The sequence below is a fragment of the Podarcis pityusensis genome (genome assembly GCF_964106645.2).
Source record: "Podarcis pityusensis genome assembly, chromosome: 2".
Classification (NCBI taxonomy): Eukaryota; Metazoa; Chordata; class Lepidosauria; order Squamata; family Lacertidae; genus Podarcis; species Podarcis pityusensis.
Genome location: NC_138029.1, coordinates 123,773,684 through 123,795,351, shown reverse-complemented (window position 1 = coordinate 123,795,351; position 21,668 = coordinate 123,773,684). Strand labels below are relative to the sequence as shown.

General features: G+C 40.0%; 1 protein-coding gene across 1 annotated transcript; it reads left to right on the top strand.

Moving 5' to 3' along the window:
* Nucleotides 1–1,819: 1,819 nt before the first annotated feature.
* On the top strand, nt 1,820–21,383 carry LOC308469749 (extracellular calcium-sensing receptor-like). The gene is made up of 4 exons (XM_080992653.1): nt 1,820–2,430; nt 17,416–18,249; nt 19,817–20,044; nt 21,174–21,383. Exons 1-4 carry the CDS (start codon nt 2,122–2,124, stop codon nt 21,306–21,308), a joined length of 1,506 nt encoding a protein of 501 aa, XP_080848779.1. The 5' UTR covers nt 1,820–2,121; the 3' UTR covers nt 21,309–21,383.
* Nucleotides 21,384–21,668: the final 285 nt, after the last annotated feature.

The window sequence follows — 21,668 nt, the reverse complement described above, 5'->3', positions numbered from 1 at the left end:
CCAGCCACTTGCTGTTCTAAAATGAAATATTCAAATGTCAAAAAACTTTGTCAGGAGAGGGTATGAGGTGATGGGGAGAGATACAAATACTCTGAAATAAAATATTCGACTGGCACAGGAGGCTTCAAGTGCATAAAAAAGTCCATCAGGCAGCAGAGCTTCATCATATCAGGCCCCAAAATGTCCTGAAAAAATAGTTTGATTCTGGCTTATCTGGTGAACATAGAATCATAGAATTATGGAAGTGTAGAGTTTGAAGAGGGATCCCAAGGGGCATATATTTCAACCCTCTGCAATGCAGGAATCTCAACCAAGCATTCATGACAGATGGTCATCCCAACTCTGATTAAAAACCTCCAAGGACGGAAAGTCCACAATCTCCCAAGGGGGACTATTCAAACGGCTCTTGTTGTCAGAAACTTTTTTCTGAAGTTTAGTCTCCTTTCTTTTAACTTGAAGCCATTGATTCAAGTCCTACCCTCTAGAGCAGCATTTCCCAACCTTGGGCCTCCAGCTGTTTTTGGACTACAACTCCCATAATCCTCAGCTAGCAAGACCAGTGGTCAGGGATGATGGGAATTGTAGTTCGAAAACAGCTGGAGGCCCAAGGTTGGGAAACACTGCTCTAGAGCATCAGAAAAGAGATTGTGATGTTTTCTTCTAGCTCTGCAGCTGCTGCTCAAGCTCCACAGTGATTCCAGAGATGTATATTCCCTGCATAATTATCATAATCATAGTGATTTTTTCCTTGGCAAAACTCAAGCAATGTACCCACTTTTGACACGAAGAACAGATATTTCAGAAATGAAAGCTTGAAATGCCTGCTGCATTTTTAAAGACCTCTTGCGCCATCGAGGGCTTTGACTTATCTTCCAGGCAGGCAGGGATTCTGCCAGTGTGAAAGCTTCGTATCCTCCCTTTCCTCACATTTTCTCCAGGGCTTCGGTCTTGTTGGAGACTTTGGGCTTCATCTAATTCGCTTCTTGCTAAGTTGAGAGCAGTGACAACAGATGTAATGACAGGAGGCAGACCCAGAGTGATGCTCTTATTGATGTTGCTGCTGCTGCTGCTGCTGCTGCTGCTGCTTCCCTGTGCAGCTTCTAGGATGCGGAAAGCAAAATGCCCATTGAACTTGAGAAGGGACAGTCCAGATGCAATGAATTATTACGAACCAGGAGACCACCTCATAAGCGGGGTCATATCTACATTACAAATAGTTCATATTGGACACCATTTCCTTGCCCCACCTTACATTCACATTATAAGGTACGCTGCATTTTCCCCATGCAATTTCTGCACAGCAGACAAAATTGTGATTAATGGGTAGGCATCTACATTGAACCTTGTTTAATACTATGATGCTCAGCTGTGATTGTCCAAGCCTGTAATGCTTTTATGCCAGGGATAAGTTGTGCTTTCTAGATCTTGCCCATTGAAGACACAAAATGCATGTGCATTGATTCCCTCCCTGCTTTTTCCATTGGAAAGAAACAAATTGATGGTGAATCATGAAGAGCCAGAGATCATCTGCATCCCAACTTCTTAACTTGGGACATGTAAAATGGCCTGATATGCACTCCTCTGAAAGGAGCAGGATTATAACTCTTAAATTGTCACAATGTATTTATAAAGTTAACATATAATCACATTGAACTGAGTCTAGAAATCAACTGGCAGCCAGTACAGTTCACCTGCCCTGGGACCTTAGGGCGCAAGGTAGGTACTAAATAGGATAAGAACAGCAATAACAATTAGATGCAGGAATTATATGACTGGTAAAGATCTCTATTTTACATCTCCTCTTCTTTTTTAAAAAATAAAGAAACAAACTCTTTAAAACCTACCACTCCCCTTGAACTAGTGCCCTGTCCTTTTACAAATTTTTGCTCATTATATTTGAGGGTGGTATTCACTCCCTGCTTCCAGCACTTAAGTGTTCAAATATGCTTCTATCTCCCTTTAACTGGCAAGCAGCCGTTCACCTTCCAACAAACTCACAGATGACTGATTATGTGATGTGGATGTTCTGTTTTGCTTCATTCTTGTGGCTGCAATTTCTTATAGGGTTAAGAAAGCAGGGACTTGACACTTTTCACTGAACGGAGACTGACATTAGGCTTCATGCTTTGTTGCAGGGTAGGAGGTAGGGTAGCATACTGGTATCTCCTGTCCTTCATGATTGCCATCCATGAGATTAATCAGGACCCCAGGATCTTACCCAACATCACGCTGGGCTATGACATCTATGACAATTATTTCAATGCAAGGATGACCTATGACGCCACGCTAGATCTGCTGTCTCCTGGGAGGGCCAATGTCCCAAACTACCACTGCGGAAGAGAGAAGAAGCCCTTTGTTTTCATTGAAGGGGTCAACTCTGACACCTCACTCCAGATTTCAAATATGCTGGAAAGCTACAAAATCCCCCAGGTATGAATGCAATTGCTGGGAATCATATGAGGCACATAGCTGTCAACTTTTTCCTTTTTTTAAGGGAAATTCCCTTATTCCGAATAGGATTCCTCACAATAAAAGGGTAAAGTTGACAGGTATGATGAGGCATGAGTGCTTTCGTGCTCATGCTGTGCTTGCTGGTTTCCTACAATCACCTGGCTGGCCACTGTGTGAACGGGATGCTGGGCTGGATGAGCCGTTGGCCTGATCCAGGAGCCTCTTCTTATGTTGAAGGATTTGTCCTGCTGGGTGAAGATTTTTTCCAGAAAGAGAGTCACCATCAGAGAAGTCTAAGGGGGGAACAAACCTTTCGGAAATACAAACACATCTCAGAAGCTACAACAGGAGGTTCACAGGAGCTGCTAAGTACCGTATTTTTTGCACCATAACACTCACTTTTTTCCTCCTAAAAAGTAAGGGGAAATGTCTGTGCGTGTTATGGAGGGAATGCCTATGGGTGGCATGCCTACGGATTTTCCTCCTCTAAAAACTACGTGCGTGTTATGGTCGAGTGCATGTTATAGAGCGAAAAATACGGTACTTTACACTTACAAAGGGGAAACAGGCTTTTTTTCCAGTCGGCATCTTCTAAGAGGAAAAGAAAGGTGTTCATGCTGAGTTCCAGCACCTCTTTTTTTTAAAAAAAAATAAATGAATAGGAAAACAGCAATTTACACGGGGCAGGAATCGTATCTTGGTGGTTCAGAAATGCAGCCTCTAGAAGCCATCTCAGGGATGGCTTTACACGAGCCTATTTTTGTAACCTGCTCTGGGACTTTAAGATGGAGGATAAATAAATATTGGGCAGAAAAACAAAACTCATGTGAAACTAACACTCAAGTGAGCTAACACTCAATCAGTGGCGTAGCAAGGTCAGATGGTACCCGGTGCGGACATGTTTTTGTCCCCCCCCCCCATTGAAATGATTAAAAGAAGCAAAAATAAGATACACTTGCAAATGTTATTTTCTGGTTTATTTACTTAACCTTGTGAGCATAAGTACTTAAATCTTTATTTTCCTAACTTTCCTAGGGGCCTCTATCTAGGCACCTTCTGTCCCCCCCCCCCTTGCTCAGTGGATGCCATCTTTGCATCCAGGTGCGTCCAGGTAGGGCAGCGTCGGACTCCTCACTGGTCCTTGAAGGTGTGTGGGTGTCAGTGGGTGGGCAAGCATAAGCTAGGAAACATCTGGCTTGGAGAGGCGCCTTCTCCCCCCAGGAATTGCTGGTCGCTGCAAGAGCAGCGGCGGCGGCAGCAGAGTCTCTTAGGGGCTGTAAATATGCTTGGGTGAACTTTGGTAGTCCCGCTGCCCCACGCTCCTGGGTGGGGCAGGCAGTCCACCCCCACTGCCCCCCTTTCTCTGCCAGTGTGGAAGGGACCCAGGGGGTCATCTAGTCCAACCCCCTGCAATGCAGGAATCTCAACTAAAGCATGCATGACAGATGACCATCCAACCCCTGCTTAAAAACCTCCAAGGAAAGAGAGTCCATCACCTCCCAAAGATGTCTGTTCCACTGTTGAACAGTTTTCTGGAGATATGAAGTCCCTCTGCTCTGACCCAATCACCCAAATCTCTGACTCATTCTCTGAAAATCACTGGTTTAAGTAGTTTCTCTACCTATATCAGCAGTAGCCCATGTGGTGTCCTCCAGGTATTGCTGCACTACAACTCCCAGCACCCATGTGCTCCCATTGGCTCATGGGAGTTGGAGTTGAATATCATCTGGAGGGCATCACTTTGGGAACCCCTAGCCTATATGGAAAAGGAATGTTTCCTCTCAAAGAGCAAACAGCTTGTGAGATGGGTGGGAATTCTAAATCTGGAAAACAGTACAGGAAAAATGGGGCAGATTCCCACACCACTTGTCACTGGTTGAGTATTGCCCTAAAACTTCTTAATCCCAGAACAGCCCCAACTGTCAGATGGGAAGGGTGGCTGCTCACGAGTAACCAGGCAGGACTCCAAGCTGTCTTTTACAGGTTTTATTTAGACGTAAACTATTTTTTTTATATATAATTTTTTATTAAAGTTTTAAACAACAAAAAAAGAAAAACAACACACACACAAAAAAATACAAAACTTAACAATAAAAACACAAAACATAACAATTAAAAACAAACTCTCTTTTCCATTTCCAATTTTAAATTACTTATTTTCTGGACTTCCTCATACCTCCCTCTTTTGTATTCCAATCCACATTATTTGTCCAGCAGTTTCTTTTCCACTTTTTTAATCCCAATCTTTAATTTAATAAAATGTTAAAATATATAACTTCAGCTTTTTTAAACCTAATCCTTGATCTTAATATCATATAACTTTAAAGTTTTCCCTTTTAATATCAAATTTCCATTTCTTTAAACATCTTTAATCTTGATCTTTAATCTTAATCTATCCTTAACTTTAACCTGTGCAGCTGGAAACCACTTATTTTCAGTCCAACATCACTCTAACATTCCTTAATTTTGCAGTGTTTCTGAAGATAGTCTTTGAATTTCTTCCAGTCTTCCTCCATCGACTCTTCTCCCTGGTCACGGATTCTACCAGTCATTTCCGCCAATTCCATATAGTCCATAAGTTTCATCTGCCATTCCTCCAGCGTGGGAAGTTCTTGTGTCTTCCAATACTTTGCGATGAGTATTCTTGCTGCTGTTGTTGCATACATAAAGAAAGTTCTATCCTTTTTTAACACCATTTGGCCGACTATGCCCAGGAGAAAGGCCTCTGGTTTCTTAGGGAAGGTATACTTAAATACCTTTTTTAATTCATTATATATCATTTCCCAGAAAGCCTTAATCTTTGGGCACGTCCACCAAAGGTGAAAAAATGTACCTTCAGTTTCTTTACATTTCCAACATTTGTTATCGGGCAAGTGATAGATTTTCGCAAGCTTGACTGGGGTTATGTACCACCTGTATATCATTTTCATAATATTCTCTCTTAAGGCATTACATGCCGTAAATTTCATACCTGTGGTCCATAACTGTTCCCAGTCAGCAAACATAATGTTATGTCCAACGTCCTGTGCCCATTTAATCATAGCCGATTTTACCGTTTCATCTTGAGTATTCCATTTCAGCAGCAAGTTATACATTCTTGACAAATTCTTAGTCTTGGGTTCTAACAATTCTGTTTCTAACTTGGATCTTTCCACCTGGAAGCCAATTTTCCTGTCCAATTTAAATACCTCCATTATTTGATAATAATGAAGCCAGTCTCGCACTTTGTTTTTTAGTTTTTCAAAACTCTGCAATTTCATTTTTTTAAAAAAGATATTTATTAAAGATACATGAAAGTACAGAATAAAGAAAAAGTATAAAGTTTTAAGATATAACAAAAACAGTAAAAAATAAGAAAAAAACATACAAAATAAAACAGTTAAAAACACAATAATGTTCCATAACCTATCTTCCTTACTCTTATTTCCCCGGACCTCCTCATACCTCCCTTCTTTGTATTCCAATTCAATTTGTTGGTTCAGCAAATCCTTACCATTAATCTTTTACCCAATTGTTAACCTTTTTTTTCCATGTCTCTTAAAGCATTACAGCTAAAAACCTCTTAGTTTCTATCCAACATCCTTCTAAAGTTCCTTAATTTTGCAATATTTCTGTAAATAGTCCTTAAATTTCTTCCAGTCTTCTTTCACCGACTCTTCTCCCTGGTCTCGGATTCTGCCAGTCATTTCCGCCAGTTCCATGTAGTCAATCACCTTCATCTGCCATTCTTCCAAAGTGGGTAGATCTTGTGTCTTCCAATACTTTGCGATAAGTATTCTTGCTGCTGTTGTAGCATACATGAAAAAGGTTCTGTCCTTCTTTGGCACCAGTTGGCCGACAATGCCCAAGAGAAAGGCCTCTGGTTTCTTCAGAAAGGTATATTTAAATACCTTTTTCAGTTCATTATATATCATTTCCCAGAAAGCCTTAATCTTTGGGCACGTCCACCAAAGGTGAAAGAATGTACCTTCAGTTTCTTTACATTTCCAACATTTAATATCGGGCAAATGATAAATTTTTGCAAGCTTGACTGGGGTCGTGTACCACCTGTATATCATTTTCATAATATTCTCTCTTAAGGCATTACATGCCGTAAACTTCATACCTGTGGTCCATAACTGTTCCCAGTCAGCAAACATAATATTATGGCCAACATCTTGTGCCCATTTAATCATAGCAGATTTCACCGTTTCATCCTGAGTATTCCATTTCAACAGCAAGTTATACATTCTTGACAAATTTTTAGTTTTGGGTTCTAACAATTCTGTTTCTAATTTTGACTTTTCCTCTTGGAAGCCTATTTTCTTATCCAAATTATATGCCTCCATTATCTGATAGTAGTGGAGCCAATCTCTCACTTTATTTTTTAATTGTTCAAAACTCTGCAATCTCCATTTATCTCCTTCTTGCTCCAAAATTTCCCAATATGTCGGCCATTTGGCCTCCATATTGAGCCTTTTCAGAGCTTTTGCTTCCATTGGTGACAGCCACCTTGGGGTTTTATTTTCCAATAAGTCTTTGTATCTTATCCAGACATTAAACAATGCTTTCCTAACAATATGATTTTTGAATGCTTTGTGTGCTTTGACCTTATCATACCATAAATATGCATGCCATCCAAATACATTGTTAAAACCTTCTAAATCCAAAATGTCTGTGTTTTCAAGAAGTAGCCATTCTTTCAGCCAGCAAAAAGCTGCTGATTCATAATAAAGTTTAAGGTCTGGCAGGGCAAATCCACCTCTTTCCTTGGCGTCAGTTAATATCTTAAATTTTATTCTGGGCTTCTTGCCCTGCCAGACAAATCTAGAAATATCTCTCTGCCACTTCTTGAAACAGTCCATCTTATCTACAATTTGTAATGTCTGAAACAAAAACAACATTCTAGGCAATACATTCATCTTTATCACAGCAATACGGCCCAGCAACGAGAGTTTCAAATTTGACCAAATTTCTAAATCTTTTTTCACTTCTGTCCAACATTTTTCGTAATTATCTTTAAATAAATTCCCGTTTTTGGCTGTCATATTAATCCCCAAGTATTTCACTTTCTTTACCACATTCAATCCTGTCTCATTCTGAAACCTCTCTCTTTCAATCGGTGTTAAGTTTTTCTCTAAAACCTTAGTTTTTAACTTGTTCAATTTAAAACCTGCCACCTGACCAAATTCCTGAATTAATTCTAAAACTCTTTTAGTACTAGATTCTGGCTCCTGTAACGTCAATACTAGGTCATCTGCAAATGCTCTCAATTTGTACTGTTTAGCTCCAACCTGTATGCCCTTAACCAACCGGTCCTTTCTAATCATATTTAGCAAAACTTCCAGGACCGATATAAAAAGCAGTGGGGAAATTGGGCACCCCTGTCGTGTCCCTTTTTCTATCTTAAATTCTTCCGTAACCACATTATTTACAATTAATTTAGCCTTTTGTTCAGAGTATATTGCACCTATACCATTTTCAAAACCTTGGCCTACCCCCACCCCATGCAGATTCTTCTTCATAAAACTCCAAGAGATATTATCAAAAGCTTTCTCCGTGTCAACAAATATCAATACTGCTTTGCTGTTTATATTCACTTCTAATTTTTCCAAAATATCAATTATATTCCTCAAATTATCAGACAGGTGTCTTCCCGGGAGAAAGCCCGCTTGGTCTTTATGAATCTCTTTCATCAATATTTTTTTCAATCTCTTGGCCAAAATGTCTGCAAAAATTTTGTAATCCACATTAAGTAACGATATAGGGCGATAGTTCTTAAGCTGAGTCTTTTCAGTCTCTGTTTTCGGTATAAGTGTGATATACGCCTCTTTCCACGATTCTGGTGCCCTTTTCCCCTCCAATATTTCATTGCAGACTTCCTTCAAAGGTTGCAGTAACCACTCTTTCAAAGATCTATAGTATCTGGAAGTCAGCCCATCCGGTCCTGGAGATTTGCCCAATTGCATATTTTGTATGGCACCTTCTACTTCCTGTTCAGATATTTCATAGTTCAGCATTAATTTACTTTCTTGAGAGATTTTTTATAGGCCATTTGTCTTCAAAAATTGGTCTATGTCCATTTCCTTCTGTGGCCCTTGTGTGTATAATTGTTTAAAGTACTTCTGGAAGCAATTTCTAATCTCATTTGGATTATGTATACTCTTTCCTTCCACTTCTAAATTTATAATAGTATTTAATTTTTGTCTTTTTTTCATTTGCCAGGCCAACAGTTTTCCACATTTATTAGCTGATTCAAATGTTTTTTGTCTCATTTGTTTGATTTTCCATTCTATTTCCTGATTCATCATTTCCATATATTGTACTTGATATAATTTTATTTCTCTCAAAATCTCCTGGGACTTTGGTTTTGCTCTCAATTTCTTCTCTCCTTTTATTTTTTCCAAGATTTTATCTTTCTTTTCATTTTGACTTCTCTTCTTTATTGCATTCTGTTGTATCAAAAACCCTCTCATCACAGCTTTGCTTGCGTCCCAGATTACTCTTTTTTCTACATTGGTATTCATATTTATTTCAAAATAATCTCTCAAAGTCTTTTGGGCCTTTTTATAAACTTCTTCATCTCTAAATAAGGTGTCATTCATCCTCCATCTAAAGGATCCGGTTGTTGTTTGTTTCATCTCCATCCTTACAGCATTATGGTCGGAACAAGTTTTGGGGCAGATTTCTACCTTCTTTATCTTTGGTGCCATTCCTCTAGTTATCCATATTTGGTCAATTCTAGTCCATGTCATCTTGGCTTCAGAAAAAAAGGTTCCTTCTCTTCCCAGGGGGTTCTTTACCCTCCAGATGTCCACTAAGTCCATATTGTCTGTCATCTCAAAAAAAGTTTTCGGTAGTCTACCATCCTTGGTGACTACCTGTCTTTGAGCCTTGTCCATATTTGTAGATACTACTCCATTCATGTCCCCCATCAAAATCAAATTATAGTCCAAATGATCCAGTAGAGTCTCATGCAACTTTTTATAGAATTCAGATTTCCCCTCGTTCGGTGCATAAATTCCCACGATTAAGAATTTCTCTCCTTGTAGTTGAATTTCAATTGCCAAAAATCTTCCTTGATCATCTTTAAAAATAAGTTTCGGTAAGAGTCTCTCCTTTACATAAATCACAACTCCTCTTTTTTTGACTTTGTCAGATGAGACAAACTCCTGTCCTAATCTTTTATTAATCAATAACTTCCTATGTGCCCTTGTTATATGTGTCTCTTGTAGACAAATCAAGTCCAATTGTTCTTTTTTTAATAAATGAAACACACTTTTTCTTTTTCGAGGAGAATTCAAACCGTTACAATTCCAACTTAATAGTTGCAGAGCCATGGTGGGGGCTACTTCACTTTACCTCCAACTGCCCCAAGTGCCGCTTCTTGTTCTGTGGGTAGTATCACTTTTTCTGGACCGTGCAGTCCAAAAGATAAATTTGATATGTCTAGTATGCCTTTTGGTTCTTCTTCAGATTCCCCTTCTTTCAGTAGATCTTCCTCGTGATCTTTCAAGAATCTGTCTTTTTCCTCAGTTGATTTTATTTTTATCTTTCTCCCTTTATATTTGAAGGACAGGCCTTGCGGAAATTCCCACCTGAAAAGAATTCTGTTTCTTTTCAATAAGATCACTAGGTCTCCGTAATTGGACCTTAAGTCCAGCAAATGCTTTGGGATGTCCTTAAAAATCACTAATCTTGAGTCATCAATTTCCAAAGTTTTTTGATAGTGCAAATTCAGAATTTTATCTCTCTCTTCTTTTGTTCGAAAGGTAATCAAACAGTCTCTCACCTTGCCCTTGCCTTGTCTTCTTCCGAGCCTAAATGCATTCACTATCTTAAATTCTTCCTTCCCCGGGTCCAATTGCCAAAAATCTGTAAATTCCTGTGTAAGAAAGTCAGCCAAATTATCTTTCTCCCGCTCTGGAACAGCCCTAATTCTCAGATTTCTCTGTCTATCTTTTAATTCGAACATAGAAAATGTCACATCATGGTCCTCCAATTTCTTGTATACAGGTGGAATTTTCTCTTGAGTAGCAATTGCAATATCTTTTGCTTCCTGTGCAGTTTGTCGAATCAAGGCAGATTCCTGTAGTAATTTTTCGATAGTCTCTGTGTTGGCATTCACCTTCTGTCCCAAGGTATTAATACTTGCAGTATTTAAATCAATTTTATTTGATGCTTCCACAACTTGTCTATTTGTCTCAGCTAATTGCCTATTTGTTTCAGCTACTTGTCTATTTGTCTCAGTTACCTGTTTACTTAGGCTTTCTAAAGATTCATTAATTTTTGCCAGTGCCTGTGCCAAAACTTCTTCTGACGTCATAACTTTTGATTTAGACTGTGGGAGTGGGGCCCCTGATGCTCCGGATGCTCCAGATGTTGAGCCCCTTCGCGGCAACGCAGTATCTATCCGATAATGTCTGCCAGACCTAGTAATTTTTTCCTGCGGTTCCGCCTTCTTATCATCTGCCATCACAGTCTCATAGACATTCAAGGTCACTCCCACATTCAGCCAATTGTTTTGACATAGAATGGAATTTTCCTCTTTGTAACTATTGTTGTAACAATGTCCAATCTCCTCTAGGGGGACACAGTAACAGCCAGAACTTGTAACTTTTTAGAAACAAAAATAGTCTTTATAAATCCCCCAATTTACTTTCAGAGTCCACAGTCTCAATACACCTAAACAGTTACTTTCAAGCCAAAAGAGGTTCGGAAACACTATATCACTTTTGCAGAGTTGGCTGTCAGAAATAAACTTTCACTATAGACCTCTATCTTAAGGCAGTCCGTTCCGAATCTTAAATTGTAAATTCTTCCTTCCTCTCCCCTTCTTTACTGCAGGGAAATTCAGCTCAGTCTTTTCCCCCCTCCTCTCCTGCAATCCGGAGGGGGAACCACTTTCAAGATGTTGGAATTTAGCACATTTAAGTGACTTTCCGAGTTTCTGCTTTGAAGTCTCTTTGCTTTGATCTATTTACAATTCAGGGGAGGTAGACTTCCTCGTTGTACCTTCCCCGCTCGTGCCAAATTAACTTTTCCCCCCCCTTTAAATCCAATTTACTCCTACTCACGGGTAGTTGTTTTCAGTGCCAATTATCCCAGGAAAAAAGGCAGAGCTCTCCGGTAACAGCTTCGCGGCTTCACTCCACGGAAGAAGCAATTTGCTCACAGCACCACGCCACCCCCGCTCCGCTCCGGAGCCCGTTGCCGAGCTCCTTTAGCAATTGGGGGGGGCGCAAACGGTGCCCGCTGAGTCCCACGTTCACAGGCTTCACCCGCCTGTGATTTATTTGGGGGTCCCCGCTGCGCCGTAGCGACAGGACCCAAATTCCGTAGAGCTAGTTCTCTCCAAATTAGAGAGAAGCAGCCATTACCGTTGGCTCCACCTCCGGAAGTCCAAAAAAAACTCTGCAATTTCAGTCTATCTCCGTCTTGTTCCAAAATTTCCCAATATTTCGGCCATTTGACCTCCATATTGACCTTTTTCAAGGCTTTCGCTTCCATTGGTGACAGCCACCTTGGGGTTTTATTTTCTAGCAAATCCTTATATCTTACCCAAACATTAAACAGCGCTTTCCTGACAATGTGGTTTTTAAATGCTTTATGTGCTTTGACCTTATCATACCATAAATATGCATGCCATCCAAATACATTATTAAAACCTTCTAGATCCAAAATGTCAGTGTTTTCAAGAAGTAGCCATTCTTTCAACCAGCAAAAGGCTGCTGATTCATAGTACAGTTTAAGGTCTGGCAGGGCAAATCCACCTCTTTCCTTTGCATCCGTTAATATTTTAAATTTTATTCTGGGTTTCTTGCCCTGCCAGACAAATTTAGAAATATCTTTCTGCCACCTCTTGAAACAATCCATTTTGTCCACGATCTGCAAAGTTTGAAACAAAAACAACATTCTGGGCAGTACATTCATCTTTATCGCAGCAATACGGCCTAGCAGTGAAAGCTTCAAATTTGACCAAATTTCTAAATCTTTTTTCACTTCTGACCAACATTTTTCATAGTTATCTTTATATAAATTCCCATTTTTTGCTGTCATGTTAATCCCCAGGTATTTAACTTTCTTAACCACTGTTAAACCTGTCTCATTCTGAAACCTCTCTCTTTCAAACGGTGTTAATTTTTTCTCTAGAACCTTGGTTTTTGACTTGTTCAATTTAAATCCTGCCACTTGACCAAATTCTTGAATCAGTTCTAAAACCCTTTTAGTGCTAGATTCTGGCTCCTGTAGCGTCAATACTAAGTCATCTGCAAATGCTCTCAATTTATAGTGTTTAATTCCGACCTGTATACCTATAACCATCTGGTCCCTTCTAATCATATTCAGCAGAACCTCCAGGACCAAAATAAAAAGAAGTGGGGAAATTGGGCAACCTTGTCGTGTCCCTTTTTCAATTTTAAGTTCTTCCGTCACAACATTATTTACAATTAGCTTAGCCTTTTGTTCTGAATAAATTGCACTTATACCATTCTCAAAACCTTGGCCTACCCCCATACCCTGTAGATTCTTCTTCATAAAATTCCAAGAAATATTGTCAAAGGCTTTCTCCGCGTCTACAAATATCAACACTGCTTTAGTGTTTATATTCACTTCTAATTTTTCCAAGATATCAATTATATTCCTCAAATTATCAGACAAATGTCTTCCTGGGAGAAAGCCCGCTTGGTCTTTATGAATCTCTTCCAACAGCACTTTTTTAAATCTCTTCGCCAAAATATCTGCAAAAATTTTATAATCCACATTAAGTAATGATATAGGGCGGTAGTTCTTAAGTTGTGTCTTTTCAGTCTCTGTTTTTGGTACAAGTGTAATATATGCTTCTTTCCACGACTCTGGTGCCCTCTTCCCCTCCATTATTTCGTTGCAGACCTCTTTCAATGGTTGAATTAACCATTCTTTTAAAGATCTGTAGTATCTAGAGGTCAAGCCGTCTGGTCCTGGAGATTTACCCAGTTGCATGTTTTGAATGGCACCTTCTATTTCCTGTTCAGTTATTCTGTCATTCAAAATTAGTCTATTTTCTTGAGATATTTTTTGTAGTCCATTTGTTTTCAAAAATTGGTCTAAATCTGTTTCTTTCACTGGCCCTTGAGTATATAGTCTTTTAAAATACTTCTGGAAACAACTTCTAATCTCCGCAGGGTTCTGTATATTCCTTCCTTCCACTTCTAAATTCGTAATCATATTTAGTTTTTGTCTCTTTTTCATTTGCCATGCCAACAATTTACCACATTTATTGGCCGATTCAAAAGTCTTTTGTCTCTTTTGTTTAATTTTCCATTCTATTTCCTGATTAATTCTTTTCATATATTGTACTTGATATAACTTTAACTCTCTCAGAATCTCTTGAGATTTGGGATTTACTCTCAGTCTTTTTTCACATTCATTCGTTTTGTTCATAATTTTATCCTTCTTCTCATTTCGAGTTCTTTTCTTTATCGCATTCTGTTGTATTAAGAACCCTCTCATAACCGTTTTACTTGCATCCCAGATTACTCTTTTCTCCACGTTGGAACTAAGATTTATCTCGAAGTAATCTCTTAGAGTTTTTTGGGCCTTCTTAAGAAATTCTTCATCTCTAAATAAGGTGTCATTCATCTTCCATCTGAAGGAGCCAGTTGGTGTTAGTCTCATTTCCATCTTAACAGCATTGTGGTCGGAGCAAATTTTCGGGCAGATTTCCACCTTTCTTGTCTTTGGTGCCATTCCTCTAGTTATCCAAATTTGGTCAATTCTTGTCCAAGTCATTTTGGCTTCAGAAAAGAAAGTTCCCTCTTTAGCCAAGGACTTCCGGAGGCGGCGCCAGCGGTCGATGGCGGATTTCCTCGGTTAGAGGGAATTAGCGCCACGAAAAAAAGGGTCGGATCCCGCTTCGGCGCAGCGGGGGACCCTTAAAAATCACAGGCGGGGGAAGCCTGTGAGCCTGGGACCCAGCGGGCACATTTGGCGCCCCCCCAACCCGGTAAGAAGCCCGGCAACGGGCTTGGAAGCGGAGCGGGGGAGAGCGCTGTGCTGTGGGCTGTCTGCTCGTTCGTGGTGTGAAGCCGCAAGCTGTTGACCGGAGAGCGCTGCCTTTCTTCCTTGAAATCCGGACCTGAAAATCAACGATCCGTGAGTAGGATATAATCTAAATTGGAACTGTACAAAACTGGAATCTGGCCAAAAACGGAAAGAGGTTTAAAAAGGAAGTCAGCCTCTTTCTTTGTAGATAAAATAAAGCATTGAACTTGAAAGCGGAAGCATTTGAAAAGTACGTTTAAGCGGACTTTAATCCAATCATCCAACCTGGACTTTTCCCTCTATAAATTGAGGGGAAAGGGGGGAGAATTGTGGATGTGATTTCTTCATAAAGAGTGGAAAAGAAGGGATTAAACCATCACTCAATTCCCTGGGAAAGGATCTCCAGATCTTAGGAAAGAAAGAGAGGTACTGTCTTGCAATATATTTTGACAGCTAGTCCTGCACAGGAAATAAAAGTTTGGACAAATTATGTGAATATACATCTCCTGGTCCTAAGTTAAAAATTGTGAATAGACTGTTTTCTTCCTGAATAAACTAGGGGGGCTTAAAAAAGAAATTAAAGTATCCAAGAATTTTTATGACTGTTACAGTGTCCCCCTAGTGGAACTTGGAACTGTTACAACTTGTTATATTTGAAACTGTAGCAGGCTTGAGGAGTTCTCACACTGCTTGGTAGGAAATTTCCACTGTTTAATTTCAACTACGTGACTGACCTTGAGCATTATCTAAGGAATGGCAGATGGTAAAGAGAAGGCGGATGCTTCGACTACAAGATCGGGGAGGACTATTCGCACAGAAGAAGGATTACAAAGGAGATTTTCGGCCTCAGGCCCTTCTGGAACCTCAACAACAGCCTCATCGGCACAATTAAAGGTAAAAAGTACGACAAGTGATGACGCCTTTGCTCAAGTTTTGGCCAAAGTTAATGAATCTTTAAATAGAATAAGCCAACAAGTAGCAGAGGCATGTGACAAGATTGATCAAAATACTGCAAGCATAAATAACCTGGGCCAAAAAGTAAATACTAACACAGAGACTATTCAGAAATTATTAGAGGAATCGGCCTCAACACGCCAGATTGCTGAAGAGGCTAAAGAAATTGCTACAACTTCTGCTACTGAAGTTAAAGAGGTTCAAGAGGAATTACCAACACTGCACAAACAATTGGAAGACCATAAACTAACCCTGTCTATGATAGATTTGAAGGAAAAGCAAGTGAATTTGCGGGTCAGATCGGTACCTGAGGTGGAAAAGGACAATCTAGCTGAATTTCTCACGCAGGAATTTTTGGATTTTTGGGATCCAGAACTGGCAAAAGACAGTTTCAGAATAGTAAATGCTTTCAGACTTGGGAGAAGAGGAGAGAAGAAGGTGAGAGACTGTCTGATTACTTTTCGAACAAAAGAAGAGAGGGATAAGATTTTGGGCCTACATTTCAAGAAGACACTGGAAATCCATCGGACAAGGGTGGAAATATTCAAAGATATTCCAAAATATCTTCTGGATCTCAGATCAAAATATAAAGACTTGGTTACCCTGCTGAGAAGGAACAATATCAACTTCAGGTGGGAACTCCCTCAAGGCCTGTCTTTTAGCTACAAAGGAAAGAAGAGGAAAATAAGATCGGAAGACGACAAAGACAAATTTTGCAGAGACCACGGAGAAGACATACAAAAAGAACTATTTCCGGAACCAAAAGACCGTTCGAAAGAAGGGATACCACCGACGGATGAGGAACAGGCACTAGGTGCAGTAGGAGGAGAACTAAAACAATAACATCATGGCCCTGCAACTTTTAACATGGAACTGTCGGGGTTTGAATTCCCCTCAGAAAAGGAAGTCAGTATTCCATATATTAAAAAAGGAACAATTGGACCTAATTTGTCTACAAGAAACACACATAACAAGATTACACAGGAAATTGTTGATAAATAAAAGACTTGGTCAGGAATTTATTTCGTCAGATAAAGTTAAAAAGAGAGGGGTTGTGATCTACGCAAAAGACAATTTATCACCAAAATTTGTTTTTAAAGATGACCAAGGAAGATTTGTGGCAATTGAAATTCAAACACAAGGAGAAAAATTTTTGATTGTAGGAGTTTACGCACCAAATGACGGGAAATCTGATTTTTTTAAGAAGTTGCATGAGACCTTGATGGACCATATGGATCACAACATGATTTTGATGGGAGATATGAATGGAGTGGTATCTACTTATATGGACAAGGCACAAAGACAGGTAGTTACCAAAGATGGTAGACTACCGAAAACCTTTTTTGATATGACAGACAACTTGGATTTAGTGGATATTTGGAGAATTAGAAACCCCTAGACGTAAACTATTTACAGTGCAGAACCCCAAAGTTCATGTCTGCCTCAATCGCTAGCAGAATCTGGGACTGCCTGTTTCCTGGACCTCCTCCAGCATAAAAGCCTCCTTACGCCCAGCCTCTTCCTCCCCTTTTTGCGTGTTAGACTTCTGCACAGGGTGGGCAACGGAGGGGGCGTGCTTCCCTCCTGGCCGGCTTTGCCAGCAGTGGTGCTGAGGCTCCCACCAGCATCCTCTGGTCCTTTCACCTCTTCCCCACTGGAGGTGGGGTTTTCCTCATCACCGGAAGAGGAACTGCTTCGCAAGATTTTCAGAGGCTCCCTGTAACACAACTGCCCCTCTGTTTCCCGCCCCTCTTCTGATGGCAGTTATCTGACACCAACAGAAGCCATCTCTCTTAAAACAGATTCTGCTGTTTTTCATTACTTGTTCTTATGAATGTGGGTTGTTGCTATTCTAATTGTACAACTTTAAAAGGACAGCAGATAAGATCTAGGGTCTAAATCTAGCAATGTTGTTCCATGTTTTCTTAAAGAGTTGTGGAGGAAGCAGGACTTCACACCACAATTTCCAGTTGACCAATAAAACCCTCTATATCTTCCTTTACTTCCTAGGTCAGTTATGCTTCTGTTCATCATGCCCTTGACAAAACGCAATCTCCTTTGCTCTACCGAATGACCCCAAATGAAGAACCCCCAGGCTCAGGGATTGTCAGGCTCCTCCTACATTTCAGGTGGACTTGGATTGGTCTCATAGCTCCTGACTCTGACAATGGAGAAAGGTTTCTGAGCACCCTGACGCCTGTGCTTGCTACGGGTGGTGTCTGCCTTGCTTTCTCACAAACCATTCCTCGAGACATTCTGTATAATGGAGATGAGTACACAAAGCTGATGAAGAAGATTTCACTTTCCATGGACAGGAGATTCAATGTGTTTCTTTACTATGGGGACTCTCAGTCCCCCTTAGAAGCTGCAAATATGATGGAAATAGTGAGTGAAACCCTGGAACCCATTACTGGGAAAGTTTGGATCACCATAGCTCTCTCATATGCCAGCTCCAACATGTCTCCCAAAATACTTGAGAACAAGCACATTCATGGATATTTATCTTTCTTTATCCAGACCAAAAAAAGATCAAAACAAGATGGTAATCTGCCAGTTTCCTCCACCTACAGTAATTACCATCCATTTTGGCCTCGGGGCTATAATTGCTTATATTCAAAGCATGTGTTTTCTGTGAAAGGCCAGAAGCGATGCAGAGTGAAGGAGAACCTTTCAGGGTTCCCTCAAGAAGTCCTTGAAAGGAGCCTGTTTCAGGACACCTGCAGCATTTACAACACTGTCCGAGCTCTGGCCCATGCCTTAAATGCTGCGTACTCTTCTAGACCCAAGAGGGTGGTGATGATGGGTCAGAACAGGTTGGAAGATGAAAAAGTCCAAGCATCACAGGTATTCATTTTCCTTCTTCTCTAATTATCTGGATGGATTTTGTTCCATTTTAAATAACGACCGGTTCAGTGACAGATTTGTAGGTCCATTAACTTTAATTGACAGAAATTAACCAAGCATTTAAAAAAGGAGATAAATGAGGTTATAAAATACTGTACATCAAAATGATTAAAAAAATAAAAGAATTGTCCAGTAGCACCTTAGAGACCAACTAGGTTTGTTCTTGGCATGAGCTTTGTGTGCGTGCACATGGTATCTGAAGAAGTGTGCATGCACACAAAGCTCATGCCTACCAAGAACAAACTTAGTTGGTCTTTAAGGTGCTACTAGAGAATATATATATATATATATATATATATATATATATATATATATATAAATCTACTACGCCAGACCAACACAGCAACCTACCTGAGTCAAAATGATTGATACAGAATTAATAGACCCTTCAATAGTTACCTTGATCTGCAAGACTATGGACTGCTAACAATGATCATGTGTCCCTTTCAAAGAGAAGACCAAAGATTCCTTAAAAGGAAATGACATTCATATTACATCTCCATTCATATACATTCCTAGGTATGCCATCATAATAGCAAGATAGCATTCTACTGCATGTAAGAAGTTCAATAAAGTATATTTCCAAAGTTTCTCCACAAACCCATTCCAAGGCCAAATGGTTCCCAGGTCTAGGAGATGGTGTCTCTAAAGACAAGAGCAACAGTCTAGTCTAGCCTGGAGAAGTATCATAAACTCAGGTGGGCAGAGCTAGGTAAGGTGAGACACACCCAGTTTGTTCACCCAAATTATGGAATCAAGGAATTGTAGAATTGGAAGGAACCCTGAAAGTCATCTAGTCCCACAAACTGCAATGCAGGAATCTCGAGTAAATCATTCTTGACAGATGGCCATCCAACCTCTGTTGACAAACCTCCAATGAAGGAGAGTCCACAACCTCCTGAGGGAGACTGTTCCTCTGTCAAACAGCTCTTAGCATCAGAAAGTTCTTGGTAATGCAAGCCAAATCAGTCCACTCATGTTCAGTCAAATCTTGAAAGGAACCTATTTCTTAGGCTGCTCAACTGATGGAAGAAGACATTCTGAAAGACCTCAAGTATATTGGGGAAATGATATACCAAAGGTAACTCAAAATACGGCAATTTACATTAGACACAACAATTCAAAAAGATTAAAATTTTTGAGGTCTCAAAACAGAGAAAGGAAGTCAATATGTGTATATGTACGTAAAGATTAGTATGATGGCAGGGTATGGTTTTTTTTAGGTGTGGGTTTTGTCTTTTTTTGTTTCTGTTTGCTTTGATTTGTTTTTGTTGGTTTGTTCTTTTTTTAGGATTTTATCTTTGTAATTTTTGTTGTAACTTTGCATGGGAAATAATTTTTTTAAAAAGAAGTATATTGGGAACATTATACTTGAAAGACCTCAAGTATATTGAGAACATTAAATAGAAAAATAGTCCATGGCCACTAGGTGCCTAGATTATATGTGAACCAACTGGGCGGAAATAGCCAACTTTCTTAAATGCTGCGATCTTCTCTGTCATTCTAGTTTCACCGTTTCCTGAGTGATTTTCAGTTCTACAATGCTTCTATGGGTGGAGTAAATTTAGATGAGAATGGGGACCTGACAGCTGAATTTGATGTGGTGAACATTGTGATGCTTGCCAATGACTCCCTTCACGTAGGGAAAGTTGGGAGTATGGAGAGAGAGGGATCCGCAGACGTAAAAGTCACGATTGATCAGGATGCCATTGTGTGGCCCCTTTGGTTTAATAAGGTGGGTTAAATCATTCAGATACATTTGACTTTGATCCAAAAAGAAAAAGAAAACAGAGGATATTGGATTGAAAGGGGCTTTTAGTTTTGTAGGAACAGCCACTCCCACTTCAACTCCCAGGAGCATATTTATGAAAGTAATATTTTTTGCCTCAACCTGCATCACTTCACACTTGTTTGCTTTGAATTACATTTCCCAATTTATTGCTTAATCCGTCTACAGATTGACTATTGTTATTTAATATTTTATTGGCAGCCACCCAGTGTGGCTGGGGAAACCCAGCCAGATGGATGTGGTATAAATAATGAATTATTATTATTATTATTATTATTATTATTATTATTATTATTCACTCAGTTTTGGAGAGGTTCTGTTGGAGGTCTTCACAATCTATTTTTGTTTAAAATTCCCTGAACAATTTAGTAAATGTAAAGTTCAATCCAGTGCAATCCAGTCAAATCCAACTATGGGGTGTGGCACTCATCTCTGCTTTCAGCCCAAGGGAGCTGGCATTTGTCTGTAGACAGATTTTCTGGCTCATTTGGCCAGACTGACTAAACCGCTTCTGGCGCAACAGGACACCAGAGCGTACGGAAATGCCGTTTACCTTCCCACAGCAGCAGTATCTGTTTATCTACTTGAACTAGTATGCTTTCAAACTGCTAGGTGACAGGAGCTGGGAGTATTGGCTCCAGTATTATTGCAGAGATAGACATACCTGTGGGAAGGATTACTTTAGCAGAGTTAAACCATGCGCATTATAAGTTTATGCAGTGATCAGCTTGTTGCTGACTTGTCTGAGTTCTACTAATAAAGGAATACACACACGAATCTGATTCATGTAATATATAACCATTTTACTCTCAGATTCATTCAGGTTTACAGAAGCGTATCTGAAGGCAGGCTTAGGTTCCATAACAAGCAAATGAACTATACTAGAGGGAAGTTGGTCCTAAGGTGACTGCAACTCAGCAGTCATCTTTCAAAACTACCAGCAACTGACAAACTGGTTGTCACAGCAACCGGTTAGAATCTGGAGGCCGTTAGTCTTCTGTCGGAAGATTGCACTTGACTGCACCTTTACATCCCACAAACCCACTAACTCCTGACCATCTTTCTTTACGGGCAGAATATCCCTCAATCCAGATGTGCTGAGAGCTGTCATATTGGGGATGTCAAGGTCATCCGGGAAGGAGAGCCACTTTGCTGCTATGATTGTGCTCCCTGTGTAAAAGGGACAGTCTCCACTGCGGAAGGCAAGTGAGAGAAGGAATAGGGCAACCTTTGTAATCTTGTCCAAAACAGTATCATTTTATCCCCCTCCCCAATAAAACCTTTACCCAAGGTTGGGGCATCTGCTTTGCATGCAAAAGATTTAAGCCATAATATGCCAAGGTTGTACTGGGAATACCCCTTGCTTGAGACCCTGGGTACTGAAGTCACTCATCTTACTTTCAGATGCAAACCGCTGCATCAAATGTCCAGAAGATCAGCACTCAAACAAGGACCAAGATCAATGTGTTCCCAAGATTATCACTTTCCTGTCCTACGAAGACTATTTGGGGATTCTCTTGTCTTTCTTTACCTTGTTATTCTCCTTAATCACATGCTTGGTGTTAGGAAT

Excerpts from the sequence above, each read along its gene's own strand:
- LOC308469749 (XM_080992653.1), top strand. The coding sequence starts at position 2,122 with ATGCTTTGTTGCAGGGTAGGAGGTAGGGTAGCATACTGGTATCTCCTG. Across the intron at positions 18,250-19,816 it reads AAAAAGTCCAAGCATCACAG|TTTCACCGTTTCCTGAGTGA; the intron begins GTATTCATTTTC and ends CTGTCATTCTAG. Across the intron at positions 20,045-21,173 it reads GGCCCCTTTGGTTTAATAAG|AATATCCCTCAATCCAGATG; the intron begins GTGGGTTAAATC and ends CTTTACGGGCAG.